This window comes from Canis lupus, chromosome 18 (genome assembly GCF_011100685.1).
Source record: "Canis lupus familiaris isolate Mischka breed German Shepherd chromosome 18, alternate assembly UU_Cfam_GSD_1.0, whole genome shotgun sequence".
Taxonomy (NCBI): Eukaryota; Metazoa; Chordata; class Mammalia; order Carnivora; family Canidae; genus Canis; species Canis lupus.
Genome location: NC_049239.1, coordinates 38,000,367 through 38,014,330, shown reverse-complemented (window position 1 = coordinate 38,014,330; position 13,964 = coordinate 38,000,367). Strand labels below are relative to the sequence as shown.

Sequence of the window (13,964 nt, the reverse complement as noted above, 5' to 3'; positions counted from 1 at the left end):
CCCGCGGAGCAGCGGCAGCGGCGGCGGCGGCGGCGGCGGCGCGCGGTCGGGGCCGGGCGGCCCGGGTGTCGGCGCCCCGGTGGATGCGCGGCCCGGGGGCGGCCCATGGGCCGGAGCTGAGGCTGCCCGGGGCGGCGGGGCGCGGGGCGGGGGGCGCGGCCGAGGCCCGCGGGCGGCGGCGCGGGAGGAAGCGGAGGAGGACCGGCGCGCGGGGCCCCGGGGGCGGGCAGCGCGCCCCCGCCGCCCCCGCCCCCGCCCCGCCGCCGCCGCCCCCGCCCCCGCCGCCGCCGCCGCCGCCGCAGCCGCCCCGGGCTCGCCATGCTCCTGGCCTCGGCCGTGGTGGTCTGGGAATGGCTGAACGAGCACGGCCGCTGGCGCCCCTACAGCCCGGCCGTGAGCCACCACATCGAGGCGGTGGTGCGCGCCGGGCCCCGCGCCGGGGGCAGCGTGGTGCTGGGCCAGGTGGACAGCCGGCTCGCGCCCTACATCATCGACCTGCAGTCCATGAACCAGTTCCGCCAGGACACGGGTGAGCCGGCGCCCCCCCCCCCCCCCCCGCCCTGGACCTCGCGCCCGAGCCCACCGGGACGCACCCGCCCGCAGCTCGGGGCTCCGTGCCGCCGGGAGGTGGTGGTGGAAGGGGGCGCTTTGCTCCCTGGTCCTCTGGATTAAGATCCCCGCGCTCCTCGGCCAGTAAATGTCGGTGCAAGGGGCACGGGCGTTCTGGTGGTGCAAATCGAGCTTCCAGCGGAGAAGCCCCCCCTCCGCGCCCGCCTTTAAGCGCTCGGTGGCCCCAAGTACTCCCGCGTGGAAATAGATCCGAGGGCCGGCGCAGCCCCCCGCTCCGGCCGCGGGGAGAGCCGTCCTGCTGCCCTCCTCACGCCTCGGCTGACCCCGCTTTGCCTCGCACCCCCCTCCCCCCGGCACACACCTTACGGCCTCCAACCCCTTCTGCGTGGGATGCCTTCCCACGGCGGGGTCCTGGGGTGGGAACCCGAGGAGGGCAGCAGGGGTTCCCTGAAGGTGTGCGCTGTGCTCTGGTCTGGGAACGGCAGGCACCCGGGAAGGTGCCTGCAGCTGGGGGATCCCGGGGCACGAAAGGCCCTGGGTGCTGCTGTGGCATTGGGGCCGCCGCCTGTGCCCTCCAAGTGCTGAAGCAACAGGCCAGAGCAGATGGAGGGGGAGGCGGAGGGCCGGCTCGGAATGCCTGGCAGGGCAGCCGCTCCCTTTGTCTGGGGAGGAGGGGGAGGAGGTGGATTCCTAAGGAGAAAGGGTCCCCAAGCTTCCTCCTGAAACCATCCCCTAGCAGGGACACTCTGGTCTCCCAGAGCACAAGCCCTTGTCTTCTCATGAGAATCAAGTTGCCACCGGGGGGCCACCACGATCCCACTTCCCTGCTGACCAGCCTTTCCAGGTCAGAGCAAGGCAGAAAGCCTGCATGGAGAAGGTCAGGATGGTGGGTCACCCGCAGGGCAGTCGGACTTGTCTTGGCTCAGCTCAGGGTGTCCAGGCTTAATTAAGGACCTGGGATGGGCCTGCCTCTCCAGTAGTCTCTTCACTGCGGGTTGGGGGCGGGGAGGTTACTTCTGGAATCTGGGTGGGCTTTCCCAAGAGTGTGGCCCAAGAGCCTGGAGGAGCAGGTGTGGTGGGGTGAGGCTAGAGAGGATGACCCGGGAGTCCCAGAGGATCAGTGAACAGCTGCTTGAACAGGGCATCCCGGCCTCCTTGGAAAGCCCCCACATCCTGTGTGCTAATTAGGATTGTCATGGGAAAAGGGTGTCTCTCCACTCTCTTGTCCCCATCTTTAGGCATAACTCCCAGCAGCCTCTTTGCCAGGGACTTTGCAGCTCCTGGCCAACTGAGTAAAGCTTTCTGGGGGAAAGGATTCCAGAAGTGTTAGCATCTGGAGGGGCTTAAACCCTGGTGAGAAAGGGAGGGAGGTGGAGCTGAGAGAGACTGGGCAGAGGAGGGAATGAGGAGGAATGTGGGGAGATTGAGAAAGAGGATTAAGTGTGGCCACGGAGGAGGGAGAGAATGTAATTGGGCAATTGGGGTAAAGGTTGTGGAGGTGAAAAGGGGGAGGCGGCAGCTTGGGGGAGGAGGAGGGTGGCTGCTGAGCCCTTGGAGGTGGGACCAGGGAGGCACCTGACGGGACATTCCAACCCTGCTCAGAACAGACAGGCGGATTTTAGCTTTTCCTTTCAGACTAAATCTCTGCAGCATGAAGAGAAACACCCTGGTGACACAAATGTCCCAGCCCCTGTTCGACATTTGGGGAGGGGGTGAAGTTTAATCAGTGTTTAGGGGTATCTAAGACGGGAATGAAGGGCATCCTCTCGACAGATGTGAAGTGACAGAGAAAATGGGGTTGAGGGACAGAAGCTATGGTCCCCAGGTCTGACCACCCTTCCCAGAGGCCAGGCTGGCCAGGGCCTGATGGCTTCTCAGATTTTAGACCAGAGCCAGGGAGCTTGCTAGACCCTGCCTCATTTTACAGAGGGCCTCAGGGTCTGTCGTGCATTCCTTTCCGTCTTAGAGGCCACGACTCCGACAGCTTAGGTTTCGTGCACTCATGCTAGTGGTCAGTGGGTGAGCGGGTGCTGCGTGCCTTTCTCCCAGTGCCAGGCCCTGCGCTGGGTGCCGAAGGCACTGGGCTGCATTCCCAGGAATGCCGGGCTGTCAAGGAGCTTGTCAAAGCAGAATAGAATCTCTGGGTTTCTGGCTCGGAGCCCCCTCCTCTCCCTTCTCTGCCAGCAGACACACAGTTCCTCTCAATATAGCTCATTGATGAGACCACGACAGGGTAGGAACTTTATACTGCCGGCGCCCAGGCAACCTCGGCCAAGCCCTGGCAATGTTTAATTAAATTACCCGCCATCCCCAAGCCGCAGTTTGAAGCTGGGAACCAGAAACATCCCCATAAACAAAGGAGAGCTGGAAGTCCCCTGCCTAGAGGCGAGTCCTCTCTTTTTTTGTTGCCTCCTCTGTGTGGGGACATTTCCTGACACGGGCGCTTTGTCTCTCCAGAAGTTGCCTGCCCTGCTGGGAGTGAGGCCTCAGACTCTGGGCTCCCCGGGGCTCCAGTCTCGCCCACCCTGTCTCCAGGGAGATGGCTGGGAGGGTACAGATACCCTCTGCCGCCTTTGTTTGCCCTGGGCCCTTCCTCCCCACGAGGCCTCTGGGTTTGAGGTTATTTGCACTCTATGCTGGTCTCCGCCAGTGTTTTGGGAATCTGGAAGGAGGGAGGAGACAGGGCACTCGAGGGGATGGTCTTGGCTGCTTCCAGAGTCTTGTTTGGGTCCATCTACGGGTCATTTGCCTTGACTGGGCTCACCTTTTCTGTCGTACGGCAGTGATTGGAGGGTTGTCCTTCAGCATCCCTGTCTCTTGTATCTTCCAGCACATCTGATCACCAGCACCTCCAGGCTCCAGCAGCAGGACATGGGGAGGGAGCCCCAGGCTGGGAGTGGGAAGACATGACCCAGGCTCTCACCCCACACTCACTGGCTTCCTGGGTGACCTTGAGCAAATCCCTTAGCTGCTCAGGCCTCATTTTTCTCTGGAGGATGAAGAGCAGCCTTAAGATTGCTCTGGCTCCTATCCTGTCATCATGCAGATGGGCAGGTGGATGGGTTTGGCCCCTGTGAGGGCAAGGATACTGCTTAGCAGTGGCGGTGGTGCAACACACAGGGACTCTGTGTGATACGATACTCTCTGCCCTGTGTGAGCACAGGAGTGGAGCATGCAAGTGTCACGAGGACCACATGGTCGATACAGTGTGGGGGACACTCCAAGACCATTGCACACATTGTCTTGCTCAATCCTCGATCTTAAGAAGAACCTACTGTCCCCATTTTATAGGAAGGGAAACAACTTGGAAGAGGTGAATTGCTCAGAGTTTTACAGCTAGTCGATGGCAGAGCTGAGATGCCAAATCAAGTGTCCCATGCTCGGCTCTGTCATTGGTGAACACTCCTGGAGCACCCACTTCATGCAGGCGCTGTTCCAGGCATGTGGAATATCCCAATAAGGAAAGATCCAGGGCTTTGCCCTCGTAAGACATTCCAGTGGGGCCGAGGGGGGCTTTGGAGAGGCCTGGAGTGGGACACAGCGATGCACAGATGTAGGTAAAGTGCCCTCGAGACTGGGTCGTGCGTGGAAGGTGTTTCTTTTGTATTTCCCAGGAGCCAAAACATCTCAGGTGCTTTGGAGTACAGGTGTAAGAGTTGCCAGGAAAAACTGATTTTCTTTCTCTTTCTCCCTGCTTAGTATATGAACAGTCTTCATTCCTATCCCATTAGAGGCCTTTTCTTTGGGTCACTGCACCCAAAGGACTAAATGGATTCCTCGGATCATCTAGTTCATGGTCCTGATTATAGAGGCCAGACTAGCTGGCACATTCCAGCTACAGTGGTCTCTGAAAACAATCAGAGAAGTGAAATCCCACAACGAAATTCTTTTCATCCCACAAGTTTGATTCTAAAGTCGGCCTTCCATCTCTCTTGGCCTGCTGGGGCTGAACCGAACTCAGCAACTTTCCCTCCAAAAACCAACTCTTCTTCATGACACCCCTCTACCTGCAAACAGTGCCAACTTTTTACCACCTGCCCTCAGGCAAGAACTTAGGATTCTTTGACTCTGTGGTTCAGAGGCTTGTTGGGGTGCCCAGTGCATAGACCATGTGACCCAGCTGTTGAAATTAGTGTGTGTGGTGAAAATCCACGGGGGGGTGTTCACAGGCAGATTCCCAGGCCCAGGCCCCAGAGATGCTGATGACTCCTCATAGTGGCCAGGGAGTGCTCTAGAAGGTGGTGCTAACCTGTACCCCCGGAGATCCGGAAGCAGATGATCCTGGAACCTCCCTTGGAAAGCATTCAGCCACTCAAGGTCAAGTCCTATCCACTTCTTCTCGGTGGGGTCCCTCCAGTCTGTCACCTCCCTCTCATTTTCAATGCCAACACCCTCATTATTTCTCACCTGGAACTAATTAACCGAGCAGCTCTGGTCACGTCACTTCTGTGTGTCACAGACTTCACTGGCTCCTCATTGCCTACAAATAAAACGCATCACAACCTGGCATTCCAGACTGTCTATGCCTTGGCTCTAGCATGACTTTCCAGGTTTATCTTCCTCTCTGCCTTCTATTTTCCCCTACTCCTGACAAACAGATGTCCCTTTTATCCTCATACATTCCCTTAGAATTCTCTTAGAATTCTCTGACACCCCCTCCTCTAGCTATTCACAGAGCCCCTTCTCCTGAAATGCCCTTTTCGCCTCTTGAAATTCTCCTTCTTATTCAAGCCTTACGGTACTTGTCATCCATTTCTTGAAATGTTCTCCCAACCATCATTACATCATTTAGTCAATATTTTTTTTAAAGATTTATGTATTTATTCATGAGAGACAGAGAGAAAGAGAGGCAGAGAAGCAGGCTTCTCACAGGGAGCCCGATGTGGGACTTGATCCCAGATCCCGGGATCAGGCCCTGAGCCGAAGGCAGATGATTAACCGCTGAGCCACGCAGGCATCCCAGTCAATCAGTATTTATGGAGCTCCTAGGACATGTCAGGCATGGGGGCACAAGCATGAGCAAACCCCTGGATGCCTCCTCTCATGGGACCGGGAGTCCAGTGAAGAGAGACAGACGTTCCCCAAATTGAATCACACCAATAAGCGTGTAACTGCACATCAAGATAAATGCCATTAAAAAAAAAAAAAGTAGGAGTGGGAATCTGATCTGGTCAGGGCAGACGGGAGATGTTTCCTTGAGGAAATGAGCTGAATGAACCCTGAAGGATGAGCAGCAGTGAGGATGCCAGAGTGGGGGAGGGCCCAGCATTGTGACAAGGCCCAGAGAGGAGAAGCATGTCAGAGAGCTGAGACTCGAAGAAGCCAGAGTGGCACAAATGCAGGTAGAACGTATTGGGGTGTGAGATGGATGCAGAGATTGGGGGCTGGGACGGGGGTCAGGTCCTGACCCAAGGGGAAGGTCAAGGAAAAAGTTTAAGCATGGAGGGGACATGGGCGGATTTTCTCGGCCCACTTGCGTTTTGTTGGCACCCTTCTTCTGGCATATTCTTCATAAATAGTCATTTGCACACTTGTCTAGTTTTCGACTGGAAGCTCTTTGAGTAGTGCCTGAATTCCTCATAGCAGCCAGTGGGGACTCAGCGATATGGGATAAGTGATTAAATGCCGAAGTAGCCAGAAGTCTTCAATCAATCACAGCAGGTTCATGGAGTTCTGGTTACTGCCCTGCCCCGCGCTCGGCGCCAGAGCACAGAGCTGGATGGTGGTGTCTCCACCTCCACTCCAGGTGTCTCGGGTACACAGCAGGCAGGCAGGGGCAGACGTGCACACCTGCTGAGGGAGGGCTTGGATTGGGAGAACACATCAGGAAACGGGTCACAGGATCCGAATGAGGACGGTTTCAATAGATACAAATAGCAAAGGAGGGCATTTCAGGGGGCGAGAGCTGGCGAGTAGTAGGTGAGGGACGCAGGAGGATAGAAGAGCATTTGTCTGTTCACCCTAGAGGAGAAGACCGGCTTGGGGGAGCTAAACCTGGAAGGGTGTGGAACAGCCTCAGCTAGCTTCCCAAAGTTCTGGGGCAGCTCTCCAGCATCTCTGGGATCGATAGCACTGTTGTCAAGAATGCCTCTTAAGCACATTTGTGAGCATTGGACAAGTGCATTGCCCCTGCTTCCCTGGAGAGAATAGAGAATAGGGTCCTTTAAGCTCTCTCAAGTCAATCCCCTAGTTTCTAAAAGGTGTATCCCAGGGTTGCCATGAAGATCATATGGGCTGAGCTAGGCACCTCCTAAATGATAAAGATAGTAGAAGGAGTTATATATAATCTCTCTCTCTTTCACGCACACACACACCCCACACATCCTCTGAACTAAACTTTTCCTCTGACTTCTCCATCCTGCTTAGACATATAATAGAAAATAAATGACAGTGATGATCAACCAACTTTTATTGAGCTCTTGTCCCGTGGCAGGTGTTATTTTCATGCTTTATAATCCTTCCTTCCTTTAATCCTCAAATCCACCCTTTGAAGTAGCGACTGGGGGGGACCCAAGCAGAGGAGGAAACTGAGGCTTAATCACACAGCTGGAAGGGACAGAGCGTCCGCTGTTGGCCCCGAAGCCTGTGCTCTTTGTTTCCCCCAGCTACTTAGGAAGGAAATGGAGGCAAACCAGGAACTAGAGCCCACCCCCCCTTCTTCCTCCTCTCTTCCTCCCATCTCCCCCCCACACTCTGGTCCCCCACCAGAGCTCCTGGTGCTGAATAGGGGATTGTTTTGCTTCTCCCTCCTGCCTCTGAATGTTGATGTTTTGGGTCATTAAGGGGCTCAGAGTTGGGTGGGGGGCGGGTGATGACCCTGGCAAAGGCCTGAATAGCCATTGTTCCTTTTCTTCCCCCCTTGAATGGAATTCTGTCCTGGGTCTTGGTGTCTCCCTCTGGGTTGGAGGAGGGGGTGGGTCAGAGGCCTGCAAAGGGGAGCCTTTTCCCACCGCTTTGATGGATAGGGCTTAAGCTGACAGATGCGAGATTCGAACACCCTTGGAGCCCTCTCAGGCCCCCTCACCCTGCCCTGACCCAGGCATCTTCAGCCTTGATGTTGATAGCCATGAAATGAGCCCTGATTGGGCGTGAGTCTGAATGCGAGTTTGGGGTTGGGGGGCGGGGGGGGGGGGAGTGCTGGGGGATGAGAAAGAGGCAACAGTTATAGGCTTTCCTTTCCCTCCAGACCTGCAAATTCTTTCCCCTATGCTGCTTCCCCCCTGCACTAACCCTGGCCCCTTCCCTGTGCTCCCCCCTCCCCCAGGGAGACAATCGTATCTTTAGGAGGGTTTGAGCTTTTTGAAAGAAAATTGTTAGAGAAATAGAAGATCATTATGATCATTATCATTGTTTTGATACCAGATTTCATGCTCGAAAGCTAAGAGTTCTCTCACCCTGATTTTCTATTTTTGTTTTTACTGCACCCTTAAAAGGACAGAGGGTGAGCTCTAGCTCCACCAAGGCTGGGGTGCCTTCCTGGAGGCCGTGTCTTCTTCCTCTTCCCTCTAGGCTTTGTTCTTTTCCTTCATATCCCTCCAGGCAGGGCCACTTAGGGGAGAAGTGATATGATATTTATGAGCACCTACTAGGTGTCAAGAGCCTTAAGGGCCTTATGCAAATTATGGGGTTACGAGAGATCCAGAACCTGGCACATACAGATACATATTTGTTGCATAAGTAAGTGGGTCTCAATTAATTTCCACAAACATTCTACAAAGGACTCACTATATGTCAGGGAAGGAAAGGAAGTTGGGGAGTTTTATATAAACTCAGGAGTGACTGATTGGGCTGCAGCCAAGGTCTCCCGACTGCAGGTGGACAGGTGCTCTTTCTGGTCCATGGCACTGCCCCACAGCCTTCACTGCTCCCAGCGAGTGCATGCTCCCCAAGGCGGGAAGGGGCCCCATTTGGGGTGCGTACCTCAGTAGGCAGCAGCAGGCCACCCCGCAGTGGGACTGGCTCCAGTTTGCCAATGAACCAACACAGTCCAGGTTCGTTCCTTGCTGACCCTGACCCTGTCCTCTGTCCCACTCCGCAGGGACCCTCCGCCCAGTTCGCCGCAACTACTACGACCCGTCCTCGGCCCCCGGGAAGGGTGTGGTGTGGGAGTGGGAGAATGACAACGGTTCCTGGACGCCCTACGACATGGAGGTGGGCATCACCATCCAGCACGCCTATGAGAAGCAGCACCCCTGGATCGACCTCACTCCCATCGGCTTCAGCTACGTCATCGACTTCAGCACCATGGGCCAGATCAACCGGCAGACCCAGCGCCAGCGCCGCGTGCGCCGGCGCCTGGACCTCGTCTACCCCATGGTCACCGGCACCCTGGCCAAGGCCCAGTCCTGGCCCGCCAGCCCCGCGTCGGCCCCCGCGCCCGCCGCCCCGGCCTGCTCCTGCCCGCAGTGCGTCCTGGTGATGAGCGTCAAGGCGGCCGTGGCCCACGGGAGCACCGCACCGCTGCAGCCCCCCGCGGCCCGCAAGAACCTGCCCCCCGCGCCGGGCCCTGGGGCCAAGTCTCCAGATGGCCTGGGCACCATCCGGGCCCCGGTGAGGACCGTCCCGTCGCAGGCGATCCGGCGACAGGCCTCCAGCACACCGGCAGGGGGGACCGTGGGCTCTCCTGCCAGTCCCCCTGGAGCCAACGGCAAGACCGGAAGGGTGGCCCTGGCGACTTTAAATCGGACCAACCTGCAGCGACTGGCCATTGCCCAGTCCCGGGTGCTGATCGCCTCCGGGTAGGTACTTCTCTGGGTGCCTCTGAACGTTTACTCACCCGTACCGATCTGGGTCGGAGATGAAAGAGGGGCTGCCAAGATTTAGGCTGCTTGTCCCTCTGGCTGCAGGTGGAAGGCAGCATGGTGTGGTGGGTAAGGGTGGACCTGGCCTCTGGGGTCCATCATATCTGGCTTCTTTTTTTTTTTTTTTAAGATTTTATTTATTTATTCATGAGAGACACAGAGGGAGGAGCAGGCTCTCTGCAGGGAGCCAGATGTGGGACTCGATCCCAGGACCCCGGAATCATGACCTGAGCTGAAGGCAGAAGCTCAACCACCGAGCCACCCAGGTGCCCCCATCATATCTGGCTTCTAATTGAGACTTTGCCATAGCTATGTGATTCGAGGCAGATCCCTAACATCCCAGAGTCCTGACTTCCTTCCCTGTAAATGCCGGTAATGATACCTGTGTGAGGCTACCTGTCAGGGTTCAAGGTTATGCACCCCAGGCCATAACAGACAATATTAACCAGAATCCAGTTTGGGGGCTTTGTCACCTCGTTTAATCTTTACAGCAACTCTTTGAAGTAGACATTTTGGTCCCATTTTACCCTGGAAGACACCAAGAGGTTCTTTTGCTCAAAGACATAGGGCAATCATTGGCTGAGACCAAGATTGAAACTTTAGGAAGTCCGACGGCAGAGTCAGACACATGTCTAACTGTCCTGCTGCTTCTCTGTGAAGCACATACCACAGTGCTTAGCATACAGTAGGTGCCAAATGAGGTTAGCCCCTTTCCTCTGGTCTCTCTGAAACTGGAGGGGGTAACTCCAGACTGGGAATAATAGAGCATATTTTGCAAGTACTTAGCTATGTGTGCCAGGTGCTTTGTGTGCCTTGTCTCGTTACTTCCTGTGACAGCCTGGTGGTGTTGTAGGTTCTGTGGTTACGGCTTTTTATGATCTTCTTGGTCTTCCTAATCTTCCATTGGGAGAGACCCAAGTCCATGTGGTACCCACAGCCTTTGCCTGCAAGCTCCTGATTTCCTGTGAGATTGGCCTCTCACACGAGCCCACTCTTCCCTTTCCCTGGAGAGGCCTGGCCCTGCCTGTGACCCCTGAGCCCCAGACAGTCAGGGTAGTCTGCAGTGAGGTTGGACTCCTAAATGTGACATTCAGGCTGCCCAGAGGAGGCTGTCAGTACATAGAGGTTCAGTGCCAGGAAGAAAGAGGCCGGGGGTGTACCGCAGAAGGGGAGGCCCAGCCTTCACTCCAGCCTCTGCCACTAACCGAAGCCACAGAGTCTCTGCAAGGTCCAGCTTCATCGTGCATGAATTGGGGATCCTCAGGCTTGCCTGGCCTGCCCCATGGAGTCCTTGTGGAGTCCTCCACTAAGGAGGTTCATCCCTTGAGAACTTACCAGCCACACTTGCCAGTGTTCTCTTATTCCCTGCCCCTCAGAGTTGACTTTCCAAGAAGGGCCACATGGCTCTCCTGTGTCATAGAGTGGGGGCTGGAGCCCAGGGTTTAGTCCCCTAGTCTTCTGCCCTTGGGGCTAAAGCTCAGCTCCTCATTGTGTGCGAGGGCGGTTTATAAATGGCCAAGTGCAGGTCAAGTGCATGGGATTTTCCTATGACTACTTCTGAGCTTTGCAGAATGTTTGGGAGAGGGGAAGGGCACCTGAGTTGCACCACTGCTCACTCCGTTTCCAAGGTCACCCGGTAGCATCCTGGGGCCCCTGCCAGAGTTCCAGGGTAAATATTTGTGTGGCAGAGGGAGGTTCACCTAGTGGACAAGAAACACAGCCTCCAGAGCCTGACTGCCCAGGCTGGAAATCAAGTTTCTTGGTGCGTAACTTGGGGGCAGATTTTGCATCTTCGGCATTCAGGTTGCTCGTCTGTGAAATGGGAGGGTGATAGTACCTTCCTTTTTTTTTTTTTTTTTTTTTTTAAGATTTTATTTATTTATTCATGAGAGACACAGAGAGAGAGAGAGAGGCAGAGACACAGGCAGAGGGAGAAGCAGGCTCCTTGCAGGGAGCCCGATGTGGGACTCGATCCTGGGACTTCAGGATCATGCCCTGGGCTGAAGGCAGGCGCTAAACCGCTGAGCCACCCAGGGATCCCCAATAGTACCTTCCTAATCAGGGTTGTCAGGAGGATTCAGTGAGATCCTCAGAGTATAGCCTTAGCCCAGGGCATGGCACATAGGAGGAGTCCAGTCAGCATTAGCTGTCATTCACATGTCATCTGTTGGAGGTCCTTGTTGAATTGAAGTCAAAGCTGAGCAGAGTCTAACGCCCCTGCCTCATTTCTGGCACTCTTGGCAAAGGCCGAGTGACCCCCATGCCCAAACTGAGGGAAGGGACCCCCAGATCACTTTAAATCTCACCAAGGGGGCCGGCAGCCTCTTTATGTCTGCTTTCTTCCCCCGCCTGCCGGTGGGACCCGAGCAAGAGAATGGGGCGGAGGTCCGGGCATGGCCATTTCAAAAGGACTATAGAAACAAGCTTTATTTCTGCAGTTTTCCTGAAAGGGGAGGCCCCGCCCTACCCCTCTATCTTCCAGCCCTTTCCTTTTTCTACCTCTTACCAGCACCCTCTCCCCCACCACCATCTTCTCCTCCAGTCTTTCTTGGCCATTTAATTAGCGTGCTCACTGCCTTTGTCTGGCGCTGCCATCGACCTTCTGTCGTGGAATGGCCCCGTCCCCTCCTCTGCCTGTCCGTGAGCTCTTCAAGCAACTTTCCCACGGAAAAAAGGAAGACCAGGGAGGGCGGGAGAGGTGGGCTGAAGAGCAGGGTTTGTGGGGGAACAAAAGACCCTGTGAATTATTCAGAGACACAAGCAGGGGGTTTCTAAAGAGAATAGAGGGGGGCTGTGTGGTGGGGGGCAGGAGTCGCCCCTCTGGCCCTCGCCTCCAGAATCGAGGCTTCTCGATCTCCGGCGCGACTTCGGTTGCTGGAGAGACAAGACCATTGTCCGGCCCGAGGATTCCTGCCTCGGCTCACGGACTCGCAAAAAGACACCACTTCTCACCATGGTATCTGCGGAGCTTTTCTCCTGCCGACGGCCCCCGTCTTCTCCTTTTGCCAGCTCCTCTCTTTTCTTAGTTTTGTGTTTGAGGCACAGAAATGGAAGCAGAAATGGAAACTGAGAACAGCCCGGCAGAATGGGGGAGGGTGTCTTCCCCTGGTTAGGCCAAGACGGCTTTGGCTGAGCCGAGTCGTGAGATGCATACCAGTCACTGGGGTGCTGGTTTCTGGAAGGAGGCCTCAGGCACGCACAGCTGGGACTGCAGCTGTGTGCGACCGGTGCGGACTCCTGGGCCACCTGCATGGTTCCCATTAGAACCCGTCACCTTGGGGGAGGGCGGATCGGGTGTTGCAACCAACAATCCTAAGTACTGCCCCACCACCCAGCTTTACACTTCACCCTCCATGTCTTCAAGAGTCTGAGAAAAGGCTTTATCAAGCCCAACTTCCTCTTACAGTTGGGAAACAAAAATGTAAACAACCACCCCATTTACATAGGGCTTGCCTGTTTACTGAGTATTTGACCCAGATCCTAACTCCTCACAGGGACCCAAGGGCAGAGATGTAGGGTGCCCTGTTACGGATGTGGTAACTCAGGATGTGGTCATTGAAGTTCACGGAGGCAGTGTGACTCCCCCAAAGGCACAGAATCCAGTGCCAGGCTGGACTTGGAAGGCAGGTGTCCTGACCCCGGAGGGCCCCTGCCCCCGTACCCTTCTGTGTCCCATAAGCAAACGTCCCCCTCCTCCTCAAGTTCCCTGCCACCTCCAGACCATACTGGACACGTGGTCCATTTCCTGGAAAGGCGGGGACCCTGCCCCCCTCCCGGTATTCACCGAAGTCTGGGGTCCTCATGTGGACCCCACCCAGCCCCCTCCCCCAGTTCTTGGGCTGTGCTCTGGGGATGGAACTCTTTCCTGGTTCACCAGATTGGGTGTGGAAACCTGCCAGTCCAGTTTGTGGGAACAAAGGTGCCTTTTGTCCCCCAGATCACAGCTACTTATCAGCTGGAGAGGGGCCCTTGGAGCTGGCTGGGGGAAGGCAGATGCGTGGCTGGGCTGCGAGCGCTGCCCCCTGGTGGGGGGCCCGGAAATAGGCACAGGCCCAGGACCCTTCCCTCCCAGGCTCCAGACCAGCCGGGGTGGGAGACCCAGGGCTTAGGCGGCCGCCTTGCTCTTAGGCATTGCTTAGGCTGCCTTGCTCCTGGCATCTGTAACTCCGGACCCTCACAGGCTCACAGGTAAGGAGACTGAGGCCCAGAAAAAGTTGAGGGAGGTTGTGAGGAGTAACTGGCAGGGCTGGGTCTCGACCCTGGTTTTCCTGACTCCTGGCCCCATGAGTCCAGAAGCAAGGCTGGACCTCTTTTCTTGGCCAACTTTCTTTTGTGTTGACTTTGGCTTTTCCTTGATCCCCCATCTGAGTTGGATTTATCCTGGGGAGGAAAGTAGCCTGTGGGGGCTACTCCCACATCTGTTCTTCCACATGCTTCCTATCCTCCCAGTACATGTCCTCGTCCCGGGAAGGGACACAGGCCCTGGGAAGACTAAGCGTAGCCAGGGAAGCCCCCACCCCCGCGGGCTTGTTGGGGGACAGACAGGCCCTCCTGCAGCCTTGAGGCCCCTTCTGACTCCTGTTTCTTAGTCGT

The 13,964-nt window shown here is 56.3% G+C and overlaps 1 protein-coding gene across 1 annotated transcript in view; it reads left to right on the top strand.

The window, feature by feature from the left end:
* The first annotated feature begins 301 nt into the window (after nucleotides 1–301).
* DTX4 (deltex E3 ubiquitin ligase 4) overlaps nucleotides 302–13,964 on the top strand; it is a 35,147-nt gene continuing 21,484 nt past the window's right edge. Inside the window, exons 1-2 of the mRNA XM_038563169.1 lie at nucleotides 302–529; nucleotides 8,609–9,308. Of these exons, the coding sequence (XP_038419097.1) occupies nucleotides 319–529; nucleotides 8,609–9,308 (911 nt within the window). The 5' untranslated portion in view covers nucleotides 302–318. The remainder of the gene's footprint in view (nucleotides 530–8,608; nucleotides 9,309–13,964) is intronic.